Raw genomic sequence first — 21,270 nt, 5'->3', positions numbered from 1 at the left:
ATACAGAGGAAAATGACGCTACAGAACAGACACAATTCTGGGGAAAAACTCTATCCTCCGTGCAAAGTATGGTAACAATTGGTTAACAGAAGGGATACACAAAAAGTGATGCGCATTGGTGCTTTGGGGCATGGGCAACCTCGCATAATGCAGAATTTCTATATGTCTATACATATATCATTCAATGTACTGACCATTCGCATCCAACCGCCAGTAGAATTTGGAACCATGTGACGAGCGTCTAATAATCCAGTTTTAACATATTGCCAAACTCATTTCTTGCCAAAGTCAGTTTCTCAGGATGAAGGCACCGAGCACGCGCGTGCACACGACTTTGCGAACAGAAACACTAGCAAACGTTTTCGCGCTGATCAAACGCTGTTGTTGGAGATCCACTAACAAAGAATGTGCTCTCAAAAAGTCGGCGCCGAGCAGAGTGGCCTTAAGACATAAAAAAATTTCCATTTAAAATTTCCAGGTGGAAAATTTAGCGAGATCAGATGTGAGCCGTACGCCCGAAAACCCTGATATCTGCTCCCGTGTCCACAAGAAAATTGCGCCCAGACACGCGATTTATTGAAAAAAATCGGCTGCTCGTTTTGCTGGCCGTCGCAGTAGCTAAAGACGGTCGGCTTGCTAGTTTCCCCGAAATGAACATGGAGGATAACACTGACGTGAGTTTGTACCAAAACGTTGGTGGTAAAAACATGGGGTGGAAGCGTTCCTTACTTGTTTTGGTAAAGTAGGACTAAACCTTACGCGTCGCACCTTTAATATTTCATATTCCTCGTCTTTACGACAAACCAATAGCAGAGCATCCGCCTGTTGCGCTAAACTGCGAGCACAAGGAAAATCCCCTCCAGCTAAATCCGTGCGCAGGACAACGGGCAACCTTTAGTTTCTCTATTAAGGTTCCTCTCTCCCAAGCAAGCAAGCGTTGTACTGCTTTATTGCATTCCCAAGTTAAGAAAGAATCCAAAAGTCTACGCAACACCAGCAGCAGCAAGAGAAACGCAGCGAAAAAGGCAATTAAAAAGCTTTGTTACAATGCGGTCAAGTGAGCGCTGCATTCCCCTGCACAAGAAGCGGACAACAAAATTTAGAAACGAAAACGGGCTGAGGGCGAAATATGATCAGCGCGAATGGGATGAAAGGGGTGGCAATGGTGGTTGTAGGGTAGGCTTGTAAGTCCTTCCTCGGTGCGGTGGTTAAGCCGTTGGGGACAGGTCGAGGTGGGCAGGCTTTAAACGGTCAACAGAAACTGTTTGTTGACATCCGCCAACGTTAACGGTTTGTTTATTTGCACTATGACCCGGTATGGCCCCACAACAAAATCGCCAGGCACAGCCAACGGTAAAGTGAACGCTACAAACGTTGTTTATCAACAACACATGTGGTTGATTCAATAAATTGCAATAAACAGTAATTGATATCAAAAGGCGAAAATCATTGAGTTCTCATTGTCCTTTCAGGCTAACATCATAGTTAAAAATAGGGTGCTAATGTACAAATGTAATCCAAATGTAAAATGTAATGTAATTGGGGGCATGTTGCATTACTCGCCTAGTTACAGGCGAAGTACGTGATGCAGTAAGCATACAACAAACATTCTTTATCACGCATCAAGACATGGTATGGCGAAGTACTGTCTAAACTTAGGATATGTCTTGAAATATTAAGGTTGTCCGCAAGCAGTGGGTTTGGTGCATCGGTTGTCTTTTTATGGTTTATAGATCGTTTGAAAGACTCGAATCAACTCAACTATAGCATCTTTTAGGGCTTGTGAACTCATAGGCTCAGATGGATACCTGAAAAACAAACACATTTTGGTTTATATAGATGTTTCATAATTATAGAACTGCAAACTTGATCGGTATTTCTAGCTTCACACAGAAACTCTCGCAGCTATTGATCGACAGCCTGTCAGGGTTCGCCGATCCAGTATAACTTATGCCTTTTTCATTTTTGGTTTATATGTATATCTGCATGCGATAAAATAAATATACCTGAAATCCTACAAATCTCTGCGTGACGCAAAGTAAACATTCAGCAATATTTACAATACAAGTTTTTGGAATAATTATTTTAAAGGTAACACCGTAAACTGAAGCAATAATTGAATGCATTTGTAAGAATATTTTCCCAAAAATTTGTCGGTACCGTTTTTAAAACTTTTCTCACCTCGAAGCTAAAATGTAGCACAAAAACTTATTGCTAAATCGACCCGTATAACGTGCAGTATTGTCAGTTTCACCTGTCCCTTCCTCGTTATCTGTTAATCCAAGAGTACCTCTCCCAGTTGATTGAAAAAGCTACAAAACAGTAACAGAAAACAGTTGTTATTTTCATGACAAAAACAACCTTTTACAGTAATACGTTGTTTGCCTTTACAGAAATCTGAATAAAAACCGTTTTTGTAATTAGAAATGTTTAATTTTGTTTCTTGCCTCAGTACTGGAAAAAGAGAGGAATATCTGTATTATGGATGGATCAGGTGTTCCATACACTTGATATATCTGGTATGCCGAGGAGATTGAACCCTGTCTAGACGAACCGTGAAACCTGGAGTAATTTCCATTTCCATCAGCTCCTAGGTTTCCCGATTCCTGAAATATAAAATAAGAAATAAAATGCTGTCAATCATAAAATGTGCTGTCGTATGGTGGTGGTCAAAAACGTTGACGCGTCCACCTGGTGATTCTTCTGGTATGGTTTATAGGCGAAAGAAAATTAATTTTATGTCCATTGTTAAGCATTTTTTCAACAAATGACTTTCACGAAGTTTTGAAAAGTCAAGGTGATTAGCACCTTGATGTAGAAACTGTGTTCACTTTGCTGGTCTTTGTTTCTGATTAACATCGCCAATATAAATGGATGATCGGTAACCGAAGTAACCGTGAACGAATTATCTTCAGCCCTAGATAAATACAATGCAGTTTTAGAATTTGAATAAAAACGCTTCAAGACACTTCCTGACCCACCTCAACATTTTGTTGTATGTTATTGGTATTGGGTCATAGCTGTCTTTCCAAACTGTTAACTGGAAAAGAAACCAAATCAGTTACGATTTGTAAATCGAAGCAGCAAATTCAACAAAAACAATTGTATTGTACAATTACTGGCCTTTCAGTCAAGCAGGTTCAGTCACTTTTGCGGAGCGACATCGGAAAACTCATACTCTCGGTGGGGTTTGAACTCACGACCCTGGGCTAACCAGACCCAACCCCGCACTGACTGAGATACAGGAGCAAAGCGTTTAAACAGGGTATATTTTGGTAAGTTACACTTCACATAATGCAGGGTAACTCTACATATGATCAGGCAACGCACAAGCGTTTCATGCAACAAGAGAGATCGCCCCACTGCGTTTGCGCACCTGTCTGGGGCGATCCTGCCGGTCATGCAGTTGCACAGGATCGTGAGTTCTGACCTCACCGGTACCATGATTTTTCAGATCTCATTCTCAGACTTTGTATTTACCTTATTGCCGCTGTCAAACATGTCATGACCGCCGTCGCTTATGCTTTGATGGTCGCTACCGTCGTACTTATACCGATAAAAATTTGGAATTGTATTTGGAAAGGATTGGGTTGCTGCCTTTCTCAATGCTCTCGTGAATCTGGCCAGTTCAAAATCACCTTACAGAAAAATATACAAGAGTTTGTTAGAAAAATAAATTCATATTCGGAAAACAAAAGTCGCACAAAGACTAACTGGTTAGTTTACGTTTTATTGACGACTCACAATCTTTTTGCGCCTACCTTGCAAAATACCCTCACTGAAAATTTGAAATGACGTTTCCATTTGAATCTGTAACATTTCGAAACCCTGAGTTGTGTCGTTTCTGGACCTCGCAACCGCACCTAAAGAACATAACGTTTATTGACACCCAATTAGTTGCTATTTTGTGCACGATTTTTCCTTCTACCGACGTCATTCTGGTAGTGATGCGATTGTCGTATCTTACCAGATGATCTAAACGACGATGGTAGTGTTAATAATGTTGACGGCCTTTCGTTATCCTGATTTTAGCATATTAGCCAAGTTTCGGGAACACGTTTAGTCCACAGGCATTTTGTGGTAAACAGGCATTTATTAATGTAGAAATCTGTAAGTCTTTTGTTCACAATGTTCTTAAATGTATGTTACTCAATCGTCAAGATTTTTGGTACTACAACGAAAATTAAAATTTGCCGAATTTATTTGACCAAAAGGTTTTTCAATTATTTTAAGTTTTGCAAAAATTTAAGCTACCCCCGAAGTGATAAAAACGCTACAAATATCGATCGTCATCATTGCTACTAACTTTTTTTTATACAAAACATTTCATTGGCTTTACTATAATTTCTGTGCGCATGAATGAATAAAAACAATTTGTGCATGACGGTGTAAAAGAAAATTATGGTTAGTTATTTTAAATCTGCAGTGTTTGTGTGTTAATTGGATGTGCCAAAAGCAAGGTTTTTTTGTAACACAATAAATTGCCGTTGAGAGTGATTCGGCATTCTCACTTTGTATCGTCGTCACACTTCGCTGAATTCGTCCCATGTTCTGAACAAATTCATTTCGATGTGATTGCATTTGATCTAATATTACATGACATGTTTTTGAATAATAGCGCAACGTGATATTGTTCCCCGAATGCTTGACAATTTTATGTTTGTGTAAAATTTACCACTGACAAAACTCTGCAATGCTTGAATTTCTGAAGTTGCGCCCATATGTCGTCGTAAATCCTGAATATTACGATATGTGGTACTTTGGAATGTGTCCAATTGGCCTGAAGAGCAAATGTAATTTGATTACAAATAGTTCAAAGGTGCAATGTTTATCGATGCTGCAAATACAAACATTTTCTATTTTTCTAACGAAACTGCAGGGTTTTGCATCGTTGGAATATTTTTTCTAATGTATATATAATGTTGTTATGTCATTGGTCTTTATTTGTTACTGAAAATCGTTCCAAATTGTTCCATTAGTTCATCAGTTATTACTCTGTATTGACGTCACACTTTTATGAATTCCTTGCATCTGTTCAGCAGTTTCATTTTGAAGAACTTCCACTTGACCTACACACAATGCAATTATACCAATTTGCAAGCTTTTTAAATAATGCCACTGAAAACTCAACCCAATCGCGAAAAAAAAAACATATTTATTTTTCATTTTTTAGAACATATGCAGCAACGTTTGCAATGTAATTGATTTTAGATGCAGTTCTTACAAAAACTTCAAGAAAACCCTGCAATACATGAAAAGTTGCGGATGTATCTATTGACGTGAATATGAAGATATGTGATATTTAGTTTACCGTCAAGCTGACCTAACAACATGGGTAGTTTTTTCGGTATAATCAGTTTGAATTTAGTATAATCAGCTTAATCAATTGACTTAAAGCAGTTTTATCCCAATATTATGTCGCCTGCGGTAGGCAAAAAAATAACAAAAGGATTAGTTTACAAGTAGAAAACTGCATGTCCTTTGTGTTAGGTTGATAATGCTCTTAAATGTATATTGCTTAATTGCCAATATTTTTTAAAGCGTTAGAACGCAAAATTACGAAAACACCATTATGTTTTCTTTTTTACCTGTTTTGAATAAGATAATATGTAATCTTCGTTTTCGAATGGCAAATACCAGTATTTAGTTGCTCTTTAAATCGGCGGACAAAACTATGCGTCAATTGACAACCAATAATAGGAGCGGTATTTACCTTGAACAATATTGTTGTATGCTTGCATCTGTTGAGTAGTTTCATTTCGATAAATTTCCAATTGGGCTAAAAACAACATGAAAGTTTATATATATTTACCAGTTTGAATACTTTTATTTGCAAGTTGAACAAATTACCTGATAAATACAGATGAAAATTCTTACCATGAAGAAAGCTCTGAAATACTTGAATTTGTGAAGTTGTGGGCATTTGCTGTCGTAAAGCTTCAAGGTCACGATGTGTTGTATTTTGCAATATATCAAGCTGGCCTGAAGAGCAGGTATTTTAACATACATTTGGTATCATACTCAATCTTTGAGACTGGCATTTGACATAATTGCATCCTGATTTGTTTAGAAGTAGGATAGTATCTGAACATTTTTAAAACAGTTTTCGATCAAAATTCCATTCGGAAGCAAATTTAAAAGTGAAAGCGCTAATTAGTCAAATACAAACCCTCTAAATAAAACATATCACATATTAATTGATTAACGCCTGGCTTGACCCCCGTTGTATTGTTATCAATTACTTACTATGGGTGTAGATTCCCAAACCAAAATTTCTTTCCTTTTGTTACTGTTTTCGTTATGTTTTCTATGTTTGGCACAACTCTCGTTATTATGTGACAAAGGCTGCGCAGTAGACGTGCGCGTGCAGACCGCATGGTTATGTTTTTCATTGCTAGTTGTGTTGCCAGCTATTGTGGTACATATAATAATACTGATTCTATTTGAATAAGGTTTTAGTTGCAAAATGCGAAATAGTTTGTTGACTGTTTTGCAACAATTGAAAAGGTTACTGGATAACTAATTGCAACTGAAAGATGTGTTGTCACTACTGATAATTTACGGAATAAGATCGGTCGCAAAACAGTTCGGTAAGTGCGATTGAATTTGCCATAGTGTGAATTTGTGTAAATATTAAATGTACAATTGTGTTTCTTTAACTAGAAACCGTTCCATTCTGGCGCGTTGTTGTGCTGGTCGTTCCTGTATCGAATACAAGTGTCTGTTGTGTTTCGCGGGCTCGGCTACCTAGAAGATTGGATGGGACGCGTTTCGGCTAAAGGCCAAAAAACTGCTGTGTAGCGTGTAGCGCCGCCGATCCGCAGAAAAAGCACGTTACATACAAATTTCGAACTGTCATTGTTACAACCGTTTGTGACGTCACAACATGCCTGTCCTGACAAAGAAGAAGAGAAAACGGCTTGGCTGTGCATTAAAACAGTTACAAGATGATTACCTCGATGCTGAGAGGGTGATGCTCAACCGCGAAAAGGAAAAATTGCAAGAAGCGTTGCTTGCCGTAGAAGCAAGCTACACCGAGGTTATGAACCTGTGTGAAGATATGTCCGATGAGGCCACGATGCCGGAAAGTGTGTCTCGAAAAAGGGATTGTGTTCGAGGCAAGAACGAATTTGACACACGTGTCAGGCAGTGGCTGCGAGACATTTCAACACCGGTGCCTGTCTCTGAAGCTGGTAGCCGTTCACCGCCCGCAAGTAGAACGTCGAAACGATGTGAATCCACTATTCACACTGGGAGCGTAAGATCTTCTAGGAGCTCGACATACAGTATTAAGTTAAAGGAAAGTCGTGTGAAGCTAAATCTTGCTCGATTAGCACGCAAGCAAGATGAAGAACGAAAAGAAGAGGAATTAAAACAAGCCGAGTTCACTCTTCAACGAGAACTAGATAAAAGAAAATTGGAAGCTGAAATCGCTGATCGTGAATCTCAACGGAAGTTAGAATTAGCAGAAGCCGAACTGGACGCATGGGAAGAAGTTGGGAGTGTTTGTTCGTTAAAATACGAACCCCGAAAAGACACAGTGTGTCCCAAGAATCCTGAAGAATTAGTGATCGAAGATCCTAAACCAAATGAAATAAAGTTCAAGGAATTCGAACGTCCTAGTCGCCAAAAGGTACCACGTGATAATATTTACTCGCCACATAATGGACATACCTCTACGACACAGTTTAGACCTCATTATACGGAGGTTGGTGAACGTTTTCTTCCAAAACCACAAATAACAAAGTTTGATGGCGACCCTATGGACTATTGGTCATTTGCAAATCGGTACAAAATTCATATTGCTAGCAGATTAGACTGTGATTATTTAAGACTTACATACTTGCTGCAACATTGCACGCCGAGTGTCAATGAAAAGCTGAGGCACCATACGTCATCCTCAAACCCTGCAGTCAGCTACGAACTTGCTTGGAAAGAATTGTACGAACGCTATGGGCAACCACATATCATCGCTCGTTGCTGCGAAAGGAAGTTGCAAGAAAGTCCGAAGATTGGACGAAACGACCCCGACGGTTTGGAAAAGTTGGCCGTCCTCCTTAAGAGATGCTGCGTATCATTGGAGGAAATTACTGGTATGTCTACCGTAGATTCCGTCGGTTTTATTGTTGCTATTGCTAGCAAGCTACCTGTGGAGATGCAATGTAAGTGGGTATCTGTATCTGTTGCATTGCAAAGGGAAACGGGTAGAGTCGCGCGTTTCGTGGATTTTGCAAATTTCGTTGTAAAGCAGAGTGAGGAAGCCAACTCGATATATGGGAAAGGTCTCTTTCCTTCAGGCCCTGAAAAGAATCAAGGTATCAAACGACAAAAGGCGACGTCATACAACGCCATTGCTACTACTAGTGCACAGAAATCGGTGCAGAACGAACAACAGTCAACACAACGAAAGAGACCGTGTCCTTGTTGTGCAAAGCCGCATGACCTCAACGTCTGCTATGCGTTTAAACGAAAATCGCATCGTGAGCGACGACAATTTGTGCGAGCGAAAGGTTTGTGTTTCCGGTGTCTTGAAGTGGGACACATGGTTGTCGATTGTAGCAGTAGGACGGTTTGCGATGAGGAAGGTTGTGGAAGTGCATACCATCATGTGCTACTGCACAATCCGGCGAGACCTCGACCGACGGACGCATCTTCGGAGGACAAAAATGGAAATGACTCGGCGTCTTTGACGCAGGGTAGTTGCTTGAATACCGTGGGCTGTCATGGTAGCAACTCATTGTCCGCTTGGTTAGACATTGTTCCTGTTCGAGTCCGCGTCGGGGACAAGGAAATTGAAACATATGCTCTGCTGGACACTGGTTCGGACAAAACCTTCTGTGAGAAACGGCTGATCAACATGTTGGGTGTTGAGGTAGAAGGCGAACCCGTTCGTATGCAGCTCGGTTCGATCAATGGTGCAAAGGAGCTGAACACCGTGAAAATCTCCATGTCAGTACTGCCCTTGAGGGGAGGAGAGGAGTTCAATTTACCGGAAGTGACGTTACTTGACGAAATCCCTGTCCCGCCTGAGCATGTCCCAAAGTTTGGAACACCTGTTCGTCCCAAGCATCTGAAGGGAGTACATTTACCGCAAATCAAAGATGGGTCTGTCACATTACTTATTGGTACAGACAACTACTTAGTTCATCGGTGTTTGGAGAGTCGGTTCTCCCCTGATCCGGAGTACCCGGACGCTGTAAAAACGCCTCTAGGTTGATTGCTAAGAGGTTATGCTCCACAGAAAACCTCCAGGGGCTGTAGTTTTCTGTTGCAAGGAATTGAACGTTTCAATTCCTTTAATAACATCGATGACGTCATCGTGACCGATGATGGTGAAACTTACCCCATGCAAAGTGGTGGTTTGGGGGATGCCGAATCCTTCCTCCAGTGGCTCCGGAGCAACAGGGAAGCAATGGAGTTTGGATTGAGGTTTTCTGCAGAAGACGTCATTGCATATGACATCATGGCCAAGCAAGTGGAACACATAGATGGACATTACCAATTACCACTGTTGTGGCGAAATTTGGCAGATGTCCTTCCCAACACTTTGAAATTGGCACAGAAACGACTGTCTGGTCTTAGGAAGCGTTTGTCACGTGATGCAAGTTTGAGTCAAAAGTATGTTCAGCAGATGCAAATTCTTTTGGAAAAGGGTTATGCCGAACGGGTACCAGAAGAAGAAATTAGTGCTGATGGTCGGAAGTGGTACCTTCCTCACCACCCCGTGGTAAACCCAAAGAAGCCGGATAAGCTTCGAATCGTTTTTGACTGTGCCGCAAAGTGCGACGGTAACTCTATCAACGATCACTTGATGAAAGGACCAGACTTAATGAACTCGTTAGTTGGAGTGCTTCTGAGATTCCGCAAAGAAGCCGTGGAATTGGTTGCGGACATAGAAGCCATGTTCCATCAAGTACGCGTCACGCAGCAGGATCGTGACGCCTTCAGATTCTTGTGGTGGCCAGGAGGCGACACACTGAAGGATCCTGCGCCTCACCGAATGACTGTTCATTTATTTGGCGCGAAGTCGTCCCCAAGCTGCGCCACATTCTGCCTACGTGAAACCGCACGTGAATTTGGGAAGTTTTTTGATCCTCGTGTTGCCGAGGTTGTGAGAAAAAACTTTTATGTGGACGATTGTTTATTATCAATCCCCACAGAAACAATGGGAATTAAAATGGTGGAAAATTTGAGAAGTCTACTGTCCATGGGAGGTTTCAGGCTGACAAAATGGTTGTCATCGAGTGATGCTGTGATGACCTCTGACCCCAGCGGAGAAAGGTCCAAATCAATCCAGAACATTCCGCTTGGCGGAGAGGTACAGGAACGTGTTCTGGGAATCAGCTGGCGTCTTCCGAAGGACGAGTTTGGATTTAATGTCGTCCTGCCGGACAAACCGATTACGCGACGTGGAATGCTCTCTGTGACAAACTCCCTGTTTGACCCCCTTGGACTCGTTGCACCCGTGGTCCTACAAGCCAGATTGATCTACAGGGACGTGTGTCAACAGAAGATTGGATGGGACGATGTCGTGCCGACCACGGATCAAGCCAGGTGGCGAAAATGGCGAGAAAGCCTCTGTGACCTTTGTGAGGTAAGAATACCTCGTTTTTATCGAATGACCACCAATGCGTCCAAAGTACAGTTACATGTTTTTGCTGACGCTTCGTCAGAAGCACGAGGTTGTGCTTGTTACCTGAGGTCAGTAGATGACCGCTCGAACGTTACGTGCTCTCTGGTGATGGGCAAATCACTGCTTTCCGGTTCAGGAAGGCAGACCATACCACGACTGGAACTGGAGGCTGCTTTGGATGCAGTAAAAATGTCACGAACAGTGAAGGAGGAACTTGATTTAGAAGACTGTCCTTGTCTGTTTTGGACTGACTCATCCATCGTGCTGCAGAGTTTGCACGCCGACAGCAAGAACTTTCATATATTTTCGCGAAATCGAATTACACAGATTTTGAATCACTCGTGTGTCCATGATTGGATACACGTACCAACCGACGAGAACCCGGCTGATGCAGCGTCTCGCGGTGTTACTGCCAATGCACTGTGCAGCGGAATGTGATTAACCGGACCTGAGTTCCTGCGAAAGACACCCGACCAGTGGCCAAATCGATTTACTAAGAAACCAACTACTGCTGAGGTCTACAAAAGCTTTGACTTGGAAAGAATCAAGGCGGATGTTTTCCTCACAACGCTCGAAGAAAAAGGTACTGATCGTTTGATTGGCTATTTTTCATCACTACATCGTTTGAAGTTGGCAACTGCATGGTTGCTCAGGTTTAAACGCTACTTGTACTGTAAAGCTAAAAAGAAAGAGGTGACCGTGTCACACTCGCCTATATCCGTTGACGAATTAAAAATTGCTGAGTCAGAACTCGTCAAGTTTGTGCAGCGTCAGCACTTTGCTGATTGGCTTGCATCGCTACCCACGGGTAAACTGCTGCCAAAATCTGCGCTCTATAGGCTCGACCCTATATTGAAGGACGACATACTTCGTGTTGGCGGCAGACACGACGTTGAGCTACGAAACAAGGCATCCGGCGATTCTTCCAAATGATTGTCGCCTAACGGAATTAATTGCCCAAGAAGTGCACGCCCAAGGTGCGGGACATGCTGGTATCAACTACACATTGAGTTTGTTGTGCCAGCGCTACTGGATAGTGAACGCCCGAGCGACTGTTCGTCGGGTTATACGCCATTGCTTGTTTTGCCGACGAAGAAATGCCAAGCCAGGACAGCAGCTGATGGCTGACCTGCCTCCGTCCAGATTGCAGGTTGACGAACCACCATTCTCACACGTCGGTGTGGACTATTTCGGACCTTTGCTGATCAGACAACGCAGATGCGAAATAAAAAGGTACGGATGTCTGTTTACGTGTATGACGACACGTGCTGTTCATTTAGAAGTTGCTGCCGACCTAACTACAGGCGCCTTTTTGAATGTCTTGAGGCGATTTCTTGCACGACGTGGTCCAATATCACACATTTACTCGGATAACGGAACCAATTTCGTCGGTGCTAACCGCGTTATGAAGGAAGACGTGGAAAAATGGAACCAAAATCAGATCTGTGACTACTTGCGCCAGCGGAAGGTGAAGTGGTCGTTCAACCCACCAGGAGCAAGCCACATGGGTGGAGTGTGGGAACGGATGATCAGAACCGTCCGAAGAATTATGATGGCGATTTATCCTGAGGGAAAACTAGACGATGACGCCCTACACACGTTGCTGTTGGAGGTGGAGAACATCATAAATTCACGACCTCTAACTGAAGTTTCCCTGGAAGTTGGTAAAGACATGCCCTTGACGCCAAACCACCTATTAAGAATTAACCCATCGGTGGGATTGCCGCCGACGATGACCTACCCGAGCGATTGCTACGCCAGACGCCGATACCGCCTGGTTCAGCATGTTGCCGATGAGTTTTGGCAACGATGGCTGAGGGAGTACCCCCGGACAATCATCTCCAGACAAAAATGGCACACCAGGAGAAGTAATTTTTCCAAAGGTGATGTTGTGCTACTCGTCAATGATTCTGCTCCACGATGTCGATGGCCTCTTGGAAAAGTCACCGAACTATTCCATGATAAACACCAGGTGGTGAGGAGCGTTGCAGTGAAGACGGCCGGAGGTTTACTCAGGAGACCCATCACTAAACTCTGCGTGGTGATCCCGCAGGAGAATGAGACTGAGTTGTGAATCTTTGTTCGCTGTAAAAATTGGTTTCCCAATTTGGGGGGAGGATGTAAATTCCCAAACCAAAATTTCTTTCCTTTTGTTACTGTTTTCGTTATGTTTTCTTTGTTTGGCACAACTCTCGTTATTATGTGACAAAGGCTGCGCAGTAGACGTGCGCGTGCAGACCGCATGGTTATGTTTTTCATTGCTAGTTGTGTTGCCAGTTATTGTGGTACATATAATAATACTGATTCTATTTGAATAAGGTTTTAGTTGCAAAATGCGAAATAGTTTGTTGACTGTTTTGCAACAATTGAAAAGTTTACTGGATAACTAATTGCAACTGAAAGATGTGTTGTCACTACTGATAATTTACGGAATAAGATCGGTCGCAAAACAGTTCGGTAAGTGCGATTGAATTTGCCATAGTGTGAATTTGTGTAAATATTGAATGTACAATTGTGTTTCTTTAACTAGAAACCGTTCCATTCTGGCGCGTTGTTGTGCTGGTCGTTCCTGTATCGAATACAAGTGTCTGTTGTGTTTCGCGGGCTCGGCTACCTAGAAGATTGGATGGGACGCGTTTCGGCTAAAGGCCAAAAAACTGCTGTGTAGCGTGTAGCGCCGCCGATCCGCAGAAAAAGCACGTTACAATTGGTCTCAAGGAAGCACCATTGGATCCGTGAAGGGTTTTCGGGCATTGCGCGTTTTAAAGACTTCCTTATTGAATACGTTTGCGTGCGATTGTAAGTCACGTGGGAATGAACAATGTCATGAATTTGTGCCAATGGTTTAACTTCATCATATCGGGTACAGAGTTAAACCAAAACTATGACAGTTTTTTTTGAAGATACGCCAATTTTGGGGGCGAAATATTTTTTATTTCGTAGTTACTTTCTAGGTATTTCTGTTCAAACGCAACGTCGTGAAGTACAAATATTTAACATTAATTTTGGTGAAAACTGTAATTAGGACAAAGGGTTTGCAATGATCCATATCCTGGATTTAGTATAATAACCAATTTTCGGGAACACTTGTAGTCCATTGGCATTCTTTTTCATAGGCATTTATTAATGTAGAAAACTGCATGTCCTTTGTGTTAGGTTGATAATGCTCTTAAATGTCTATTACTAAATTGCCAATATTTTTTAGAGCGTTAGACCGCAAAATTTCGAAAACACCATTATGTTTTCATTTTTACCCGTTATGAATGAGATAATATGTAATATTGCGTTTTCGAATGCCAAGTACCAGTATTTAGTTAATCTTAAATCGGCAGACAAAACTATGCGTCAATTGACAACCAATAATAGGAGCGGTATTTACCTTGAACAATATTGTTGTATGCTTGCATCTGTTGAGTTGTTTCATTTCGATGCATTTTCAATTGGGCTAAAAACAACATGAAAGTTTATATATATTTACCATTTTCAATACTTTTATTTGCAAGTTGAATAAATTACCTAATAAATACAGATGAAAATTCTTACCATGAAGAAAGCTCTGAAATACTTGAACTTGTGAAGTTGTGGGCATTTGCTGTCGTAAAGTTTCAAGGTCACGATGTGTTGTATTTTGCAATATATCAAGCTGACCTGAAGAGCAGGTATTTTAACATACATTTGGTATCATACTCAATCTTTGAGACTGGCATTTGACATAATTGCATCCTGATTTGTTTAGAAGTAGGATAGTATCTGAACATTTTTAAAACAGTTTTTGATCAAAATTCCATTCGGAAGCAAATTTAAAAGTGAAAGCGCTAATTAGTCAAATACAAACCCTCTAAATAAAACATATCACATATTAATTGATTAACGCCTGGCTTGACCCCAGTTGTATTGTTATCAATTACTTACTATGGGTGTAGATTCCCAAACCAAAATTTCTTTCCTTTTGTTACTGTTTTCGTTATGTTTTCTATGTTTGGCACAACTCTCGTTATTATGTGACAAAGGCTGCGCAGTAGACGTGCGCGTGCAGACCGCTTGGTTATGTTTTTCATTGCTAGTTGTGTTGCCAGTTATTGTGGTACATATAATAATACTGATTCTATTTGAATAAGGTTTTAGTTGCAAAATGCGAAATAGTTTGTTGACTGTTTTGCAACAATTGAAAAGTTTACTGGATAACTAATTGCAACTGAAAGATGTGTTGTCACTACTGATAATTTACGGAATAAGATCGGTCGCAAAACAGTTCGGTAAGTGCGATTGAATTTGCCATAGTGTGAATTTGTTTAAATATTGAATGTACAATTGTGTTTCTTTAACTAGAAACCGTTTCATTCTGGCGCGTTGTTGTGCTGGTCGTTCCTGTATCGAATACAAGTGTCTGTTGTGTTTCGCGGGCTCGGCTACCTAGAAGATTGGATGGGACGCGTTTCGGCTAAAGGCCAAAAAACTGCTGTGTAGCGTGTAGCGCCGCCCATCCGCAGAAAAAGCACGTTACATACAAATTTCGAACTGTCATTATTACAACCGTTTGTGACGTCACAACATGCCTGTCCTGACAAAGAAGAAGAGAAAACGGCTTGGCTGTGCATTAAAACAGTTACAAGATGATTACCTCGATGCTAAGAGGGTGATGCTCAACCGCGAAAAGGAAAAATTGCAAGAAGCGTTGCTTGCCGTAGAAGCAAGCTACACCGAGGTTATGAACCTGTGTGAAGATATGTCCGATGAGACCACGATGCCGGGAAGTGTGTCTCGAAAAAGGGATTGTGTTCGAGGCAAGAACGAATTTGACACACGTGTCAGGCAGTGGCTGCGAGACATTTCAACACCGGTGCCTGTCTCTGAAGCTGGTAGCCGTTCACCGCCCGCAAGTAGAACGTCGAAACGATGTGAATCCACTATTCACACTGGGAGCGTAAGATCTTCTAGGAGCTCGACATACAGTATTAAGTTAAAGGAAAGTCGTGTGAAGCTAAATCTTGCTCGATTAGCACGCAAGCAAGATGAAGAACGAAAAGAAGAGGAATTAAAACAAGCCGAGTTCACTCTTCAACGAGAACTAGATAAAAGAAAATTGGAAGCTGAAATCGCTGATCGTGAATCTCAACGGAAGTTAGAATTAGCAGAAGCCGAACTGGACGCATGGGAAGAAGTTGGGAGTGTTTGTTCGTTAAAATACGAACCCCGAAAAGACACAGTGTGTCCCAAGAATCCTGAAGAATTAGTGATCGAAGATCCTAAACCAAATGAAATAAAGTTCAAGGAATTCGAACGTCCTAGTCGCCAAAAGGTACCACGTGATAATATTTACTCGCCACATAATGGACATACCTCTACGACACAGTTTAGACCTCATTATACGGAGGTTGGTGAACGTTTTCTTCCAAAACCACAAATAACAAAGTTTGATGGCGACCCTATGGACTATTGGTCATTTGCAAATCGGTACAAAATTCATATTGCTAGCAGATTAGACTGTGATTATTTAAGACTTACATACTTGCTGCAACATTGCACGCCGAGTGTCAATGAAAAGCTGAGGCACCATACGTCATCCTCAAACCCTGCAGTCAGCTACGAACTTGCTTGGAAAGAATTGTACGAACGTTATGGGCAACCACATATCATCGCTCGTTGCTGCGAAAGGAAGTTGCAAGAAAGTCCGAAGATTGGACGAAACGACCCCGACGGTTTGGAAAAGTTGGCCGTCCTCCTTAAGAGATGCTGCGTATCATTGGAGGAAATTACTGGTATGTCTACCGTAGATTCCGTCGGTTTTATTGTTGCTATTGCTAGCAAGCTACCTGTGGAGATGCAATGTAAGTGGGTATCTGTATCTGTTGCATTGCAAAGGGAAACGGGTAGAGTCGCGCGTTTCGTGGATTTTGCAAATTTCGTTGTAAAGCAGAGTGAGGAAGCCAACTCGATATATGGGAAAGGTCTCTTTCCTTCAGGCCCTGAAAAGAATCAAGGTATCAAACGACAAAAGGCGACGTCATACAACGCCATTGCTACTACTAGTGCACAGAAATCGGTGCAGAACGAACAACAGTCAACACAACGAAAGAGACCGTGTCCTTGTTGTGCAAAGCCGCATGACCTCAACGTCTGCTATGCGTTTAAACGAAAATCGCATCGTGAGCGACGACAATTTGTGCGAGCGAAAGGTTTGTGTTTCCGGTGTCTTGAAGTGGGACACATGGTTGTCGATTGTAGCAGTAGGACGGTTTGCGATGAGGAAGGTTGTGGAAGTGCATACCATCATGTGCTACTGCACAATCCGGCGAGACCTCGACCGACGGACGCATCTTCGGAGGACAAAAATGGAAATGACTCGGCGTCTTTGACGCAGGGTAGTTGCTTGAATACCGTGGGCTGTCATGGTAGCAACTCATTGTCCGCTTGGTTAGACATTGTTCCTGTTCGAGTCCGCGTCGGGGACAAGGAAATTGAAACATATGCTCTGCTGGACACTGGTTCGGACAAAACCTTCTGTGAGAAACGGCTGATCAACATGTTGGGTGTTGAGGTAGAAGGCGAACCCGTTCGTATGCAGCTCGGTTCGATCAATGGTGCAAAGGAGCTGAACACCGTGAAAATCTCCATGTCAGTACTGCCCTTGAGGGGAGGAGAGGAATTCAATTTACCGGAAGTGACGTTACTTGACGAAATCCCTGTCCCGCCTGAGCATGTCCCAAAGTTTGGAACACCTGTTCGTCCCAAGCATCTGAAGGGAGTATACATTTACCGCAAATCAAAGATGGGTCTGTCACATTACTTATTGGTACAGACAACTACTTAGTTCATCGGTGTTTGGAGAGTCGGTTCTCCCCTGATCCGGAGTACCCGGACGCTGTAAAAACGCCTCTAGGTTGGTTGCTAAGAGGTTATGCTCCACAGAAAACCTCCAGGGGCTGTAGTTTTCTGTTGCAAGGAATTGAACGTTTCAATTCCTTTAATAACATCGATGACGTCATCGTGACCGATGATGGTGAAACTTACCCCATGCAAAGTGGTGGTTTGGGGGATGCCGAATCCTTCCTCCAGTGGCTCCGGAGCAACAGGGAAGCAATGGAGTTTGGATTGAGGTTTTCTGCAGAAGACGTCATTGCATATGACATCATGGCCAAGCAAGTGGAACACATAGATGGACATTACCAATTACCACTGTTGTGGCGAAATTTGGCAGATGTCCTTCCCAACACTTTGAAATTGGCACAGAAACGACTGTCTGGTCTTAGGAAGCGTTTGTCACGTGATGCAAGTTTGAGTCAAAAGTATGTTCAGCAGATGCAAATTCTTTTGGAAAAGGGTTATGCCGAACGGGTACCAGAAGAAGAAATTAGTGCTGATGGTCGGAAGTGGTACCTTCCTCACCACCCCGTGGTAAACCCAAAGAAGCCGGATAAGCTTCGAATCGTTTTTGACTGTGCCGCAAAGTGCGACGGTAACTCTATCAACGATCACTTGATGAAAGGACCAGACTTAATGAACTCGTTAGTTGGAGTGCTTCTGAGATTCCGCAAAGAAGCCGTGGAATTGGTTGCGGACATAGAAGCCATGTTCCATCAAGTACGCGTCACGCAGCAGGATCGTGACGCCTTCAGATTCTTGTGGTGGCCAGGAGGCGACACACTGAAGGATCCTGCGCCTCACCGAATGACTGTTCATTTATTTGGCGCGAAGTCGTCCCCAAGCTGCGCCACATTCTGCCTACGTGAAACCGCACGTGAATTTGGGAAGTTTTTTGATCCTCGTGTTGCCGAGGTTGTGAGAAAAAACTTTTATGTGGACGATTGTTTATTATCAATCCCCACAGAAACAATGGGAATTAAAATGGTGGAAAATTTGAGAAGTCTACTGTCCATGGGAGGTTTCAGGCTGACAAAATGGTTGTCATCGAGTGATGCTGTGATGACCTCTGACCCCAGCGGAGAAAGGTCCAAATCAATCCAGAACATTCCGCTTGGCGGAGAGGTACAGGAACGTGTTCTGGGAATCAGCTGGCGTCTTCCGAAGGACGAGTTTGGATTTAATGTCGTCCTGCCGGACAAACCGATTACGCGACGTGGAATGCTCTCTGTGACAAACTCCCTGTTTGACCCCCTTGGACTCGTTGCACCCGTGGTCCTACAAGCCAGATTGATCTACAGGGACGTGTGTCAACAGAAGATTGGATGGGACGATGTCGTGCCGACCACGGATCAAGCCAGGTGGCGAAAATGGCGAGAAAGCCTCTGTGACCTTTGTGAGGTAAGAATACCTCGTTTTTATCGAATGACCACCAATGCGTCCAAAGTACAGTTACATGTTTTTGCTGACGCTTCGTCAGAAGCACGAGGTTGTGCTTGTTACCTGAGGTCAGTAGATGACCGCTCGAACGTTACGTGCTCTCTGGTGATGGGCAAATCACTGCTTTCCGGTTCAGGAAGGCAGACCATACCACGACTGGAACTGGAGGCTGCTTTGGATGCAGTAAAAATGTCACGAACAGTGAAGGAGGAACTTGATTTAGAAGACTGTCCTTGTCTGTTTTGGACTGACTCATCCATCGTGCTGCAGAGTTTGCACGCCGACAGCAAGAACTTTCATATATTTTCGCGAAATCGAATTACACAGATTTTGAATCACTCGTGTGTCCATGATTGGATACACGTACCAACCGACGAGAACCCGGCTGATGCAGCGTCTCGCGGTGTTACTGCCAATGCACTGTGCAGCGGAATGTGATTAACCGGACCTGAGTTCCTGCGAAAGACACCCGACCAGTGGCCAAATCGATTTACTAAGAAACCAACTACTGCTGAGGTCTACAAAAGCTTTGACTTGGAAAGAATCAAGGCGGATGTTTTCCTCACAACGCTCGAAGAAAAAGGTACTGATCGTTTGATTGGCTATTTTTCATCACTACATCGTTTGAAGTTGGCAACTGCATGGTTGCTCAGGTTTAAACGCTACTTGTACTGTAAAGCTAAAAAGAAAGAGGTGACCGTGTCACACTCGCCTATATCCGTTGACGAATTAAAAATTGCTGAGTCAGAACTCGTCAAGTTTGTGCAGCGTCAGCACTTTGCTGATTGGCTTGCATCGCTACCCACGGGTAAACTGCTGCCAAAATCTGCGCTCTATAGGCTCGACCCTATATTGAAGGACGACATACTTCGTGTTGGCGGCAGACACGACGTTGAGCTACGAAACAAGGCATCCGGCGATTCTTCCAAATGATTGTCGCCTAACGGAATTAATTGCCCAAGAAGTGCACGCCCAAGGTGCGGGACATGCTGGTATCAACTACACATTGAGTTTGTTGTGCCAGCGCTACTGGATAGTGAACGCCCGAGCGACTGTTCGTCGGGTTATACGCCATTGCTTGTTTTGCCGACGAAGAAATGCCAAGCCAGGACAGCAGCTGATGGCTGACCTGCCTCCGTCCAGATTGCAGGTTGACGAACCACCATTCTCACACGTCGGTGTGGACTATTTCGGACCTTTGCTGATCAGACAACGCAGATGCGAAATAAAAAGGTACGGATGTCTGTTTACGTGTATGACGACACGTGCTGTTCATTTAGAAGTTGCTGCCGACCTAACTACAGGCGCCTTTTTGAATGTCTTGAGGCGATTTCTTGCACGACGTGGTCCAATATCACACATTTACTCGGATAACGGAACCAATTTCGTCGGTGCTAACCGCGTTATGAAGGAAGACGTGGAAAAATGGAACCAAAATCAGATCTGTGACTACTTGCGCCAGCGGAAGGTGAAGTGGTCGTTCAACCCACCAGGAGCAAGCCACATGGGTGGAGTGTGGGAACGGATGATCAGAACCGTCCGAAGAATTATGATGGCGATTTATCCTGAGGGAAAACTAGACGATGACGCCCTACACACGTTGCTGTTGGAGGTGGAGAACATCATAAATTCACGACCTCTAACTGAAGTTTCCCTGGAAGTTGGTAAAGACATGCCCTTGACGCCAAACCACCTATTAAGAATTAACCCATCGGTGGGATTGCCGCCGACGATGACCTACCCGAGCGATTGCTACGCCAGACGCCGATACCGCCTGGTTCAGCATGTTGCCGATGAGTTTTGGCAACGATGGCTGAGGGAGTACCCCCGGACAATCATCTCCAGACAAAAATGGCACACCAGGAGAAGTAATTTTTCCAAAGGTGATGTTGTGCTACTCGTCAATGATTCTGCTCCACGATGTCGATGGCCTCTTGGAAAAGTCACCGAACTATTCCATGATAAACACCAGGTGGTGAGGAGCGTTGCAGTGAAGACGGCCGGAGGTTTACTCAGGAGACCCATCACTAAACTCTGCGTGGTGATCCCGCAGGAGAATGAGACTGAGTTGTGAATCTTTGTTCGCTGTAAAAATTGGTTTCCCAATTTGGGGGGAGGATGTAAATTCCCAAACCAAAATTTCTTTCCTTTTGTTACTGTTTTCGTTATGTTTTCTTTGTTTGGCACAACTCTCGTTATTATGTGACAAAGGCTGCGCAGTAGACGTGCGCGTGCAGACCGCATGGTTATGTTTTTCATTGCTAGTTGTGTTGCCAGTTATTGTGGTACATATAATAATACTGATTCTATTTGAATAAGGTTTTAGTTGCAAAATG

At 43.1% G+C, this 21,270-nt stretch overlaps 1 protein-coding gene across 4 annotated transcripts in view; it reads right to left on the bottom strand.

Moving 5' to 3' along the window:
* Positions 1–1,079: 1,079 nt before the first annotated feature.
* Positions 1,080–21,270, bottom strand: part of LOC145889243 (uncharacterized) — a 32,648-nt gene continuing 12,457 nt past the window's right edge. For 3 of the 4 annotated variants that reach the window (XM_082980150.1, XM_082980152.1, XM_082980153.1), the window contains 13 exons: positions 14,177–14,281; positions 14,013–14,078; positions 5,878–5,982; positions 5,714–5,779; positions 4,995–5,069; positions 4,676–4,780; positions 3,762–3,863; positions 3,481–3,638; positions 2,982–3,040; positions 2,809–2,917; positions 2,448–2,606; positions 2,182–2,312; positions 1,080–1,808 (listed from right to left, as the gene is read on the bottom strand). In XM_082980150.1, the coding sequence (XP_082836276.1) occupies positions 1,721–1,808; positions 2,182–2,312; positions 2,448–2,606; positions 2,809–2,917; positions 2,982–3,040; positions 3,481–3,638; positions 3,762–3,863; positions 4,676–4,780; positions 4,995–5,069; positions 5,714–5,779; positions 5,878–5,982; positions 14,013–14,078; positions 14,177–14,281 (1,328 nt within the window). In that variant the 3' untranslated portion in view covers positions 1,080–1,720. The remainder of the gene's footprint in view (positions 1,809–2,181; positions 2,313–2,447; positions 2,607–2,808; positions 2,918–2,981; positions 3,041–3,480; positions 3,639–3,761; positions 3,864–4,675; positions 4,781–4,994; positions 5,070–5,713; positions 5,780–5,877; positions 5,983–14,012; positions 14,079–14,176; positions 14,282–21,270) is intronic. The other variant, XM_082980151.1, reaches the window with a different exon arrangement.

Source organism: Ascidia mentula, chromosome 2 (assembly GCF_947561715.1).
Source record: "Ascidia mentula chromosome 2, kaAscMent1.1, whole genome shotgun sequence".
NCBI lineage: Eukaryota > Metazoa > Chordata > Ascidiacea > Phlebobranchia > Ascidiidae > Ascidia > Ascidia mentula.
This window is presented reverse-complemented; position numbering and strand designations above follow the sequence as displayed.